The sequence below is a fragment of the Paralichthys olivaceus genome, chromosome 1 (assembly GCF_024713975.1).
Source record: "Paralichthys olivaceus isolate ysfri-2021 chromosome 1, ASM2471397v2, whole genome shotgun sequence".
Lineage (NCBI taxonomy): Eukaryota > Metazoa > Chordata > Actinopteri > Pleuronectiformes > Paralichthyidae > Paralichthys > Paralichthys olivaceus.
Genome location: NC_091093.1, coordinates 30,456,083 through 30,469,128, shown reverse-complemented (window position 1 = coordinate 30,469,128; position 13,046 = coordinate 30,456,083). Strand labels below are relative to the sequence as shown.

At 48.2% G+C, this 13,046-nt stretch overlaps 1 protein-coding gene across 1 annotated transcript in view; it reads right to left on the bottom strand.

Moving 5' to 3' along the window:
• Positions 1 to 13,046, bottom strand: part of plekhg4 (pleckstrin homology domain containing, family G (with RhoGef domain) member 4) — a 36,447-nt gene that overhangs the window by 3,184 nt on the left and 20,217 nt on the right. Inside the window, exons 5-15 of the mRNA XM_069527275.1 lie at positions 9,014 to 12,470; positions 8,329 to 8,520; positions 7,940 to 8,063; positions 7,762 to 7,855; positions 7,581 to 7,670; positions 7,248 to 7,364; positions 6,839 to 6,937; positions 6,408 to 6,695; positions 5,942 to 6,064; positions 5,675 to 5,866; positions 95 to 1,008 (exon numbers count right to left, since the gene is read on the bottom strand). Coding sequence (XP_069383376.1) covers positions 95 to 1,008; positions 5,675 to 5,866; positions 5,942 to 6,064; positions 6,408 to 6,695; positions 6,839 to 6,937; positions 7,248 to 7,364; positions 7,581 to 7,670; positions 7,762 to 7,855; positions 7,940 to 8,063; positions 8,329 to 8,520; positions 9,014 to 12,470 — 5,690 coding nt within the window. The remainder of the gene's footprint in view (positions 1 to 94; positions 1,009 to 5,674; positions 5,867 to 5,941; positions 6,065 to 6,407; positions 6,696 to 6,838; positions 6,938 to 7,247; positions 7,365 to 7,580; positions 7,671 to 7,761; positions 7,856 to 7,939; positions 8,064 to 8,328; positions 8,521 to 9,013; positions 12,471 to 13,046) is intronic.

Sequence of the window (13,046 nt, the reverse complement as noted above, 5' to 3'; positions counted from 1 at the left end):
ATTATGTTCACTAAATAAATTATTCTCGTCATTCATAGATGTTACCAGACTTTTATTGTGAAGGTACTTCCTCCACCTGCTGCAGATTACCCACCTTCCCCTGGGTCGGGGGTCAGCTGCGGGGCTGCCGGTGGTTCGCGGGGTGCTGGGCGTCCCGGGGCTGCATCCCTGACCTCCCCAGCTGTGAGCAGGCGTCCTGGGGCAGAGCGTGCGGTCGGCCGCCTCGGTGCTACTGACCTCCAGGCCGCGGATGAACACGCCGGTGTTTCCTCTGCGTACTGGCTCGCTGTGGGTGCGAGGACATGGACCATACCGCAAAGCCTCGGGGGTGGAGGGGCAGTCGAAGCTCTGAGTTTTCCTGAGATGCTGCCGCCTACTGGAGAAGGAGGAGGAGGAGGGGGAGTCGAGGCGGGGGAGGCTGGGACTGGAGGAGCAGACGTCCACCCGGTCTGAACGGTCTGAAGACACATCCGAGGAGCTGCTACGGAACAGACGCTGGAGGAGCGGTGTGTGCTGGGGGGTGGAGGTGATGGGTGAGGAGGTGATGGGTGAGGAGGTGATGGGGAGCAGCGGGGAGGCGTTACGAGGAGGTGAGGAGGTGTTGGCATCCTCTACAGGGCAGGAGACGGGGGAGGATGTCTGGCAGACCCCTCGGAGTCCTGATGGCATCTTCCTGGAGGAGGTGGAGCTTCTAATTGGGGCAGGGTCAGAGCATCTACTCTGGGCGGAGTCTCGTGTCCTGATCGCTGCCTCCATCTTCCTGTCAAACACCTTCTTGGTCTCCTGACACTTGGACCAGGCGAAGCTCCACTGGTGGAGGCCTCGCTCGCCCCGCAGCTCCTCCGCCTCCACCTTCATCTCCTGAAAACGTGAGTCTGGGATCGGTGGGTGCCGACTCTGGTAATCCTCCAGGCAGCCAATCACAGCCTGGCACTTGTCTGGCAGGGTGCACTCCTCCATACTGACGCCGGCTAGATGACGCATTCCCTCCAGCGCCCAGCCATAGGCCTGCGGAGAGAGAGAGGCGGACCGCTACAGGTCACATGACATCACAGTGAGGCTGACCTCTGACCCCTGATGTAAAGACGTAACGAGAACAAAGGTGAGTTTGATCGGGTTCAGACTGTTCACGTGTCGACAGGTAAAACTTCGGACACGTTTCCACACACAACCTCTCGCACACTCAATTAATAAATAGATGACCACTGAGGGGGGGGGGGGGGCGGGGTCAGGGAATGACATCGCCCAACAACATGGCAGAGAAAACGCTTTGAAGTGTGTGTGTTTGAAACTGCCGCCAAGAAGCCGACCTCTGACCTCCTCTTTGTGAGGGTTGAACGGAGGGGGATGGGAGTATGTGTGTGTTCTACATAAAAGAAGAGGCCGCCTCCTCCAACACTGATGAACTGAATCAGTCTTCACCCTCCTGACAGACGACTCACACATTACCTCACCACTAAAACAGCAGGACACACACACACGAGGTCGAGTGTGTGTCAGGTCCGACAGGGTCGTTCCGAACTTTAAAAGACCTGGAGAGGATTAGTTTGGTGGAGGGACTGTCAGCTAATTACCTCGATCGCCCCCTGGTGGCTGGGGGACATGGACCAAACTATAAAATCTAAAATAGACATAAATGGATTTGTCTTCAGTTCTAACACACACACACACAGACACACACACACACACTCCTACAGTAGGTAACTGGGTCATCTGTGTGTGTGTGAGAACTGAGCTGCTGCAGTGATCAAGACACATCAGTAGGCTAATCAGTTTGAGGAGCACTCATGTGTGTGTGTGTGTGTGTGTGTTAGGAGCTGGTTGCACTGATGGGTGGGGACAAACACTCAGCTGTCAATAATGTGATGAGGAGGAGGAGGATGGAACGGCTGATGAAGAAGTTACACACCACCCAGCAGAACGAGTGAGGAACGACAAACAACTTGAACAAAAGCTAGGCTAACATTTTTTTCTGGTCATAAGGAAACAGAACAAAATGGTCGTGTCTGCTCCTTTGACACTCACTTTGTTTCTCCTCCCCCACAGAGGAGACGATGGTGAAGGTTGGAGGATTCCACCAGATGAGATGAAAAGATTCATACACAAACGTTTCTACTCTTCATGTGTCCAACAGAAGAAGAGATGTTTGACTCTAACTAAAATAATGTGGCTGTATTGTGCTGCAGAGACAGCAGAGGGGGGGGGGTTGACCAAGGGCAGACAGGCTCTGGTTTTGGGGACAGTGTCTCTGCAGGACTCCTGGAGCCAGTCAACCAGAGACCAGGGAGGAGGGAGGGAGGCCCAAACCCTCCGACACCAGATGAAAGCGAGAGAGAGGGGTGTTTTCTCCCTCTTCAGAGGAGGATGAGGAGGAGTCACTGAAACACAAGTTGACGGACTCAGTTGATCTTTCTCACTCCTCCATGAAGATTTGACTGTTTTCCGACATGAGTTCTGGAAAATGAATTTGTGTCTGGAAACATTTTCTGGAGTGTGTCTTTCACGTTTTTCACGAGATTGTCCGACTCGTTCACAACCACATGAACATGTTGGGAACATTCAGGGCGAGGGGCGGGGCCTGTATAGCAGCAGGAGGCGGGACATGACGTCTAAATTTTACTGTGGAAAGATCAGTGTTGTTGCTCATTCACACCAACATCGGCCATTATCACCAAAACATCTGGAGTCTCCTCGTCTGACGTCATCCAACCACTCTGTCACATCCGTCACGTATCAGAAACATCAACACGCCCACTCGCTCTCTGTGAATTCTTCACTGGGGGCTGGCGGGAAAAAAGGAGAATATCCGAAGCGACCGATATTTTTGTGTTCTCGCAAACAGAACAGAACTTCTGATTGGATCAAACTGCACCAATCAGAGAGTCTGACAGCTGAGAACATCCTGGTTCTTTAAACCGCGGAGTCGTTTTATATGGACTCAGTGTTTGTTGTTGTTTAAACGTCTCTTCAGCAGAGTTTGTCTTGTCAACACAACATTTATGTTCCTGCTGCGTCTCCCTCTCTGTCTCTCCCTGGTTCATCAGGACGTCCTGACGAGTCTCTGCAGGTGAGACAGTGTGTGTGTGTGTGTGTGTGTATGAATGACACTATATGAAGGACACTCAGACATTTGGAGCTTTCTGAGACACGTGGTCTCATTATTTTCTGTCCTGGGCCACATATGGAGGATGTCCTACTCAGCTGACGACCTCTGACCTCTGCAGTTTCATGATGAATCTAACACACTCTTCTCAGTGACCATATCATGATTTGTTAATGGCCACAATATCAGCACATAATGATTTCTCTTCACAATAAGACATGAACTGAACTCTGGAGATACCCTATGGTTTCTCCAAAGTAGGTGTATGTGTGAAGGCAGATGTCGGAGTGAGAGCAGACTGATGACGCTTCTGAAAAGCAGAGCCACACATGTAGAAGACAAAGATGAAATGAGAGTTTGTGGTGTTAAGGGCTGACACTGTTGTGCTGTAAAGAAAAACACATAATCTCCACAGCAGAAAAATATTTTACTTCCTGCCTCACTACACCTTGTCTGAATCCTGCGTCTGAACAGTCTGTTGCCATTGTGAACGTTCTTTCTATCACACACACACACACAAACACACCAGGGTCATCTAATCATGTACATATAAAAAAAAGTCACATGACCAGTGCTCAAACTGATTAGGACGTGAACGTGTTTCTGAGATCAGCTTCTGCCGTTACTGTTAAAACACAAACTGTTCTTCACTGTCTGACCACAGAAAACACACAAATACACACACACACAGCAGTAAGACGACCAGACGTCCTGAGTCCTGGTCACAGATTGACATCAACTGAAACACAGACAGAAAACCACTCGACCTGGTCCTCTGAACATTCAACCAAAATGTCCTCACTCTGTAGAAGTGTTCCAACTTCCAACACACACACACACACACACACACACAGTGAGAGGTGAGTGGAGCATCTCACATCAAAGATCTTTCTGGAGTCAAACACTCGCCTTCTTAAACTACTGACTAACTGCCACATACACACACTGACAACACAACTGTGCACGACTTTACAACCATGAATCTGTGTCCGTGGGTAAAAGTGAGTAAGATATTTGTGAACTGTACCTTTGTGTGTCCTGGTGAAGAGCTGCAGCCTGACTGAACTGAGCAAAGAGCGGCATCCTGACCACACACACACACACACCACCCCCCACCACCACATTCACAGGCTGAATGGCAGATGGGCGGTCCCAAGAGAAGGAATGGGGGGGTGTCACCAGAGCAACAAAGACTTTGTGAAAGGAGTGAAAAGGGGAAGAAGGGAAAACTTGGCACTGGAGTAATACCTGGACTACACACGCGCGCACACACACGCACACGCACACACACACACACACACACACACACACACACACACACACACACACACACACACACACTCTGTAAACATTCATTCACATGCATGTGTCATGTTTGGAGAAGCTTCAGTTGTCCTGAAAAATAAATCCAAGATGTGGAGACACAAGGTTTTCAGCGGACATTGTCTCACACTGTGTGTTTGTGTGTGTGTGTGTGTGTGTGTATAAACTTATCTGCTTATATATTTGTATATGTCTGTGTGTGTTGACCTGTGCAGTGAAGTGACTGTAGTTTATTATGAAGTTTCCACTCTGATACACTGTCGACTGATATTGACCTGACACACACACACACACACACACACACACACACGAGCCGGAGTCTAGAATACAAAACAATATTGACACCCCCCCCCCCCCCCCCCCCCCCCCCCTCTGGCCTGAATACACGCTGTCAGCTTCACTGTAGGAGGACGATATGGGGGGGGGGGGGGGAGACAGCTGCTCTGATTCACAAAACTATTGCATCTTAAAACATGTATTCACTCAGCTCAGGTGACACAGAACAACACTACATCTGTTTAAATCAGTCCCATGTTTTGTTGTGGTTCACAGGTCAAATGGACGCTGGGGTTGGTTACTGTTAAGAGTCTGGTACCAGAACCTGGAATTCAGTATCAATATTGAATAACATTTGTGTTTCTCTCTCTGTAAAACCAGAAAATGCAATTTCACCTCAACAGGCACAGTAGGTGACGGTTAGCACCATACAGTTAATAGGCCAGTGAATGCTAACCAACAGTGAACAAGAACATTTGTATTTATAATTAAATACAAATGTTTCAGCAACGAAAAGTTTTTTTTATTTTGTAAACGTTGACAAATCTTCCAGCTCTTCACAAAACCTTGTTTTTAAACAACACTAAAGAGTTTTTATTCTTGATGGGTTCAAGTATTGTGAAGTTAGCTGAAGAGGAGTGAGGAAGAGAAAGGACAAAAGAAAAGAAATAAATCAATAATTCTGCCCTGACCCAAGTGTTCTCACTCGCTACACAAACACCACAGCTCCTCTTTGTCCTCGAACATTTTCTTCTCCTTCTTTGTTTCTATCTTTGATCATTCTTGTCTCTTTATTGCTTCGTTTTCGATGATGATTTATTTCCTCCTCTTGTTTTATGCTATGTGATGTATTTTACTGTTGGTTACTAAACTGTATTACACTACGAGAAAGTCAGCTGGTGTCCTGCAGTGTTTACTTCCTGCTGCAGACACTGACGAGGTCGCTCTGCAGTGGGACATTATCAGCCGTACCTGGTCTAAGAAGCTGAAGAGTCGGACGGTCCGCTCGATGTTCTGTTCAGTGGCGTTGATCCGCTGAGAGAAATCCTGAAGCTGAGCCCAGAAGGAGTGAATTTTGACCTCGTAAATGTGGAGGTCCACTGACGACATGTTGCCCCAGTGATCCAGACGACTCAACAACGCCTCGCCCCGTTTACAGAAACCCTGCAGAGAGAGAACGAGGTCAGCGCACAAGACGGTTCTTCACGGACAACAACAGATAAAGTGTGTGTGTCGTACATGAGCTGTTGTGTAGAGGTTCTTGAAGTCCGTCTGTTTCTTCTTGAGCAGCTCGAGAGAATCTTCAGGTTCATTCAGATTCTTCAGACAAGGTTCTCCTTCGTCCTGCAGCCAGGAGCTCACCTGAACGCATCACACAGGTAAACGTGTCAGTCATTCCCCTCTTGACCTCTAACTGTGAAGTGACTGACACGGATCATAACGGACTGTGACACGTTCTCACAGGTACTGAAATTGAGTCCTGAAATCAGCTCCCTCTGCTGGACAGACTGATGAAGACTCAGAATACATATATGGGCCTTAATAAATAAAGACAGAGTGAGGCATCTCACCGGGAGACAATCTTTGTGTTCACCGATTACAACTTTCATATTTGTGATGTTTACAGATCCAAAGTCCTGATCCCATTAATCCCATTAACGTGATGAGTGTGTGAGTGGAGGTTGAGAACTGAGCTCACACGGACCTCGGTGAAGCCCTGCTCCAGACTCCTGAAGTCCAGGATGAAGCTCAGCTGCTGCGTCCTGGAGTTGGACAGCGTGACGAGGCGGTGAAGCAGCTCGTCCACCTGATCGTACAGAGATGACACGGTCTCCAGCTCCGCCCTGTAATCATCTGTCGCGCTGATAACGCTCTCCTCTCTGCGGAGCCGCGACAGAGAGGCCCCGCCCTCCTGCTGTAACCGGACCAATCGACCATCTTCAAGGACACTACGTATCACCGCTTTGTAGCGGGACAGCAGCAACTCGGCATCCTGGGAAAAGAGAGAGGACATTTAGTCAGTTTACAGAGGACACATACAACACACTGCTGGTTTGAGTTACTGTGGTAACCAGATGAGTTTTACATTTGATGAGGTCATAACATCACTGGTGTGTGTGTGTGTGTGTGTGTTACCTGAGCAGCAGCAGGTAGAGGTGTGTTCTGCAGGATATTGATGGTTTTCTGCAGCAGCTTGATGACGTCCTCACACTGATTGGTCAGCTGCTCCACTCTCTGATGAAAACAGGAAATAAAAAGAGAAAAACCTTTTCACTAATGAGCGATGACACACAAATAAACTTTTTGAAATTTCTGATCAATTCACTGATCATTTTCATTGTTTGGTCATTAAAAATCATGAAGCTGAATATTTAACTGAATTAATTAATTTTTAAAACAGTAACTGATCAATTGACAGTCTGTGGAGGTGAAGTGTAGAAACACAACACTTCCATATAAAACAAGAGATGAGCGCTGCCTTCTCTTCACTCGGTGCCCGTCGCCTAAAGAGCTGATGACCTGACGTGTTGACACGTGTACTGACCGATCTGAAGCAGAGCCAGCTGCTCTGACTGAAGCTGAAGGAGCCTCCGAACTCTGCAGGAAGCTGCTGGAGGTCCACGTGTTTCTGAACAGACTTCAGAGAATGCAACACCTCCACCTGGTTTGTGAAACATCATGTAAACGACAAACCTGATTTCAGTGCAAACATAACACAGCAACATCACTTTCTGCCACTAGCGATCTGTCTATTCAAAATAATCCTTCACCCACTTCCGTCCACAAACATAAGCCTGATGTCTCGTTAAAGAACAAACCAAAGTGAACGAGGATCAGTCTGATCAACTGTGTGACCGAGCTCATGTGTCAAAGTCACCTGTGTGATCACGGATCTGTCCAGACGCACCAAGGAGGAGTCTCTGCTGACCAGCAGTAACACGCTGTGGATGGAGCCCGGTGTGCTCTCCTGCACACACACATTTGTTGAAATGTCAGTTTTTTTGTTGAGTTCAGTCAAACTAAATAACAACAGGTAAACACGACCACAGGAGACTCACCTGCAGGGACCTGAGGGCAGAGAAGAGGGCGGGGACAGGAGCTGCTCTGCGGGCGTCCACGAGCACCGTCAGACCCAACGCTCGCACCTCCTTCCTGCTCGGGCACAGGAAATGACATCAGAGGGACACAACAGTACAGAGACCTGAGGTCGAGCTGAGAACTATGTGCGGTCACTACCTGAGGGTGGAGGTGTAATAGAGAAGGAGGCGGAGCAGGTCCGCGCGCTCACAATCAGGGTTCGACCACATGGAGCTGCTGGTTGAGACGGTGAGAAGAGCTCGTCCACTTCTGTCTCTGGTTCCTGCAGGAGACGAAGAGGACACATCATCATCATCATGATGATTCATCAGTGACGCTGTGTTTACTGATCACGTTATAATGAGTCATGGTACTTCATGTTAGAGTGTCTTGTGAGGTTCATGTTTAGGTATCAGCTGCAGCTTCAGTCCACAAACACTCTTCTTTATAAAACACTGAAACAGTCGGATTGTTCTAATCTGCTTCACTAACATTAACTCTGGTATCAAACCGGTTGAGATGGTTTCTAAATGAGGTCAGTGTCTCACCAGGCAGACACAGAGCTCCAGAGCTCAGCAGCACGCTGTAGAAGCTGGACCGAGACGATGGACAGGATAGGATGGACATTCCTGGGACAGTGTCCACAGTTGGACCAGTCCGCTGTGAACAGACAGCTGGTTGTTGTGGTTCTGTTGGACTGGAATATGCTGAATGGACAGAAGACAACTCAGTGCTGAGACCTGTGGAGAGAAGACGGACACACACACACACACAGTGTCTTAATGTATTGATCATCCACACGGGCACGTGAGAAAAGTGTCAGAATCATAAGCCGTAAATAAAGATGGATAGGACGACAAGCTAAATCATCTGGATCGCCCCCTGGTGGATGGCTGCACTAGGTCATAAACCCCACCTCCTCCATGTTAGCAGATGGGCAGCTCCATTCCTTCATCTGCGACAGCATCGTCCCCACAAGGTGGCAGCTTTCGTATCAGTGATATTTTGAATTATTTGAGGAAGTGGAGATAAAAAGTCCATCTTTATTCACAGTTTATGGTTCAGACAGGTGAGTGAGAAATGAACTGGTGGAGAAGGAGGGACGAGAAAAGGAGGAGGAGTTTTTCAGCCAATAAGAGGAGGAGGAGGAGGAGGAGGAGAAGATAAATGAGAACAGAAAGATGATGGGGATGATTTTGAGAATGACAGTGAGGAGGAAAAACAAGTTTATACCTTCAGTCTGAAGATCTGCAGTTCTTCCTCCACCAACCTCCTCACTGCAGCGCTCCTCCTCTTCCTCCTCCTCTTCCTGCTGCTGCTCTTCCTCCTTCTCTCCATGTTCAGACTTAGGTTCAATCCTCAGTGAGTCTGGAACCATCGCTGGAGTGATGGAGTCTTCAGACTCCACAAAGTGTATTGACGGTTCAATGTTTTCAGAATGTGAATCCTTAGACTGTGCTTGTAGTAAAGTGTTTTCAGAATAAGAGTCCTCAGAGTGTGTTTGTAGTGGGTTTTCAGAATAAGAGTTCTCAGAGTGTGTCTGTAGTGGGTTTTCAGAATAAGAGTCCTTGGAGAGTGGTTGACCTGAAGAGTTTTCAGAATAAGAGTCCACAGGGAGTGTTTGTAGTGGGTTTTCAGAATAAGAGTCCACAGACTGATTTTGTAGTGAAGCATTTTCAGAATAAGAGTCCTTGGAGAGTGGTTGTCCTGAAGAATTTTCAGAATAAGACTCCACAGGGAGTGTTTGTAGTGGGTTTTCAGAATAAGAGTCCACAGACTGATTTTGTAGTGTAGGGCTTTCAGAATAAGAGTCCTTGGAGAGTGGTTGTTCTGAAGAGTTTTCAGAATAAGAGTCCTTGAAGAGTGGTTGTTCTGAAGAGTTTTCAGAATAAGAGTCCTGTGTATGTGTTTGTAGTGAAGGGTTTCCAGAATAAGAGTCTTTGGACAGTGTCTGTGGGGAGCTGGACTCTTCAGAGGGTGTGTCATTTATTTTTTCAGAATAAGAGTCCTTGGACAGTGTCTGTGGTGAAGGGTTTTCAGAATAAGAGTCTTTGGACAGTGTCTGTGGTGCGTTGGACTCTTCAGAGGGTGTGTCATGTATGTTTTCACAATAAGAGTCCTTGGACAGTGTCTGTGGTGCGTTGGCCTCTTCAGAGGGTGTGTCATGTATCTTTTCAGAATAAGAGTCCTTGGACAGTGTCTGTGGTGCATTGGACTCTTCAGAGGGTGTGTCATGTATCTTTTCAGAATAAGAGTCCTTGGACAGTGTCTGTGGTGCGTTGGACTCTTCAGAGGGTGTGTCATGTATGCTTTCAGAATAAGAGTCCTTGGAGTGTGTTTTTAGTGAGGTGTTTTCAGAATAAGAGTCCTTGGACAGTGTCTGTGGTGCATTGGACTCTTCAGATTGTGTGTCATGTATCTTTTCAGAATAAGAGTCCTTGGACAGTGTCTGTGGTGAAGGGTTTTCAGAATAAGAGTCTTTGGACAGTGTCTGTGGGGAGCTGGACTCTTCAGAGGGTGTGTCATGTATGTTTTCACAATAAGAGTCCTTGGACAGTGTCTGTGGTGCGTTGGACTCTTCAGAGGGTGTGTCATGTATCTTTTCAGAATAAGAGTCCTTGGACAGTGTCTGTGGTGCGTTGGGCTCTTCAGAGGGTGTTTCATGTATCTTTTCAGAATAAGAGTCCTTGGACAGTGTCTGTGGTGCGTTGGACTCTTCAGAGGGTGTGTCATGTATGCTTTCAGAATAAGAGTCCTTGGAGTGTGTTTTTAGTGAGGTGTTTTCAGAATAAGAGTCCTTGGAAAGTGTCTGTGGTGCATTGGACTCTTCAGATTGTGTGTCATGTATGCTTTCAGAATAAGAGTCCTTGGAGTGTGTTTTTAGTGAGGTGTTTTCAGAATAAGAGTCCTTGGAAAGTGTCTGTGGTGCGTTGGACTCTTCAGAGGGTGTGTCATGTATGCTTTCAGAATAAGAGTCTTTGGAGTGTGTGTGTAGTTTGTTATTTTCAGAGCAAAAGTCCTCAGGGTGTGTTTGTAGTGAAACATTTTCACAATAAGAGTCCTTAGATTGTGTGTGTAGTGTGTAATTTTCAGAATAAGAGTCTTGAGCGTGTGCGTTCATACGTGAGCAGGCTTCTTTATCGATGTGCGTTTGTCGACCTCTCTCTTCTTCATCTTTTCCTCTCTCCTCTTCTCTCATCGCTTCCTCCTCCTCCCTTCTTTCTTGACTTTGCTGCACAATTATAACCTGAACTTCTTCCTCGAGCTCCAGCTCCTCTGCTTCCTCCTCATCAAACTCCTCCTCTCCATCTCCCTCCATCTCTTCACTTTCATCTTCCTCCTCCTCAGCAGTACGCATCTCCTCCTCCTCTTCCTTCTCTACAGCCTCATCCACTGACACTAACGTTTCATGCTTCCTTTCCTGACTCTTCATCAACTCTCCCTCTTCCCTCTTTTCCTCCATCTCTCCCTCTTTCCTTTGCTCCCCCTGTTTCAACTCCTCCTCCTCCTCCTCCTCCTCTCTCTGTCCATGGCTGTTTTGAGGTTCAGTGTTTAGCGTGCAGACTGAATCACTACCTTGTGTTTGCTCCTTAGAGGCCTCCTGCTCTGACTGAACGATGGCAGTTTCCAGGACCTCAGGAGGAGCAGAGGACGTGGGGGTGAGGTTGGAGGGGGAGATGGGGGTGAGGACAACAGGTCTGCATGTGTCGTGCTTGAAGTTTTCCTCGATGAGTTTGGTGCAAAGTCCAGTGTGAGAACTGACCTGCACACTGGACCAGGAGGAGTGTGTGTGGAGAGGTGTTAGTTTGTTGTGAGGTGTGTGCGTTGAGGTGTTCATGCTCACAGCAGAATGTGTGTGTGTGTTTTGAGGCGTGTGTGTGTTGTGAGGCGCGTGCGTGTTGTGAGGCGTGTGTGTGTTGTGAGCAGTGTGCGTGTTGTGAGGCGTGTGCGTGCTGTGAGGCGTGTGCGTGTTGTGAGGAATCTGTTTGTTGTGAGGTGTGTGTGTTGAGCTGTGCGAGCTGGTCCTTGCTTGAAGCTGCAGGCTGATGGACTGGGTTAAAGAACCTTTCTGTGGCGAGAAGCGAGGCAGCGTCAGCTCCGTCAGCTCCACGTACTCGCCCTCCGAGTCCTCTGCCTCGCTGCTTGCAGCTGATTGGTTTGTTTGAGATGGGAGGAGCTTTAAATCTTCCTGGGTCAAGGAGTTAATATCTCGAGAAACTAACTCTTCCTTCATGGAAGACTCTTGGTCCTCCACCCGGGTGGTTCGCGCCCGGCTGAGGAATTGTGGGTAGACGAGGTCCTCCCAGGGAACCCTGAAGACATCTCCATTGGCAGAGAGGACGCAGCGCTCCAGCCTGGACGCTCCTCGCGGCTCCCTCTCCCTGTTGACCGAGTCCAGCCAGGCCATGCTGAAGAGTGACCGCAGGGCTAACTCCGACACTTCCTGTCGCTCCACATGACGACCGCCCGCCGACACACTGCACAAAAGCAGGCTGGGGGAGGAGGCGACGCTGCTCCTGCAGGAGGCGCTGTGTGCTCGAAGAGGAGGAGCAGCCGCAGGAGATACCAGCAGATAGAAGTCTCCTGGACGCAGGAGATGCTGGTCCAGAGGACAGAGCTGAACGACTACCTTCTCATGGACACACAGAGGCCAGCCTTCATGACGAAACAAGACTCCACTGTACTGACACTGAGAAGGAGAGGATGAGGAGAGGAGGGAAGGAGGAGTGGAAAGGAGGAAGAGGAGAAATGTAGATTATTGTTTTTGATGAAACATATTTTCATTGCAACTCCAGTTAAACATCTAGTTAGTGAAACTTATTCTGCAGCCGTTTGATCACGACTCAGTGAATCAGACTCTGTCTCGTGTTGAACAGAATCTGTGACTTTAAGTTTAAACAGATCATCGCTGCAGTTAAGATTTAAATGTTCATCTCCTCAGAGTCAAACCTGTTGAGTCTAAAAAAAGCATCTTATTGTTCCAGTGAAGTCGACTCCTCCTGATTCTTTTATTTCACTGGATCCTCTGAACAAACACCAGACGACTGATGAAGAATTCAACCTGATCAGCTCTTTACTCACTTTGAAACAGTGAGTAAAGGCAGGTGAGTGACATTCCCACGAGTCACCTTAGCCGAGCATGACACATCAGCCAATCACGTTTGGTGTTCAACTGACAAGAAGAGACACGCCCCAAGGGGGGGGGGGTCTGTTTGAGTCATGAGTGAGAGTCAGTTGATCACAGAGTGAAGTTCTGACTCACAGC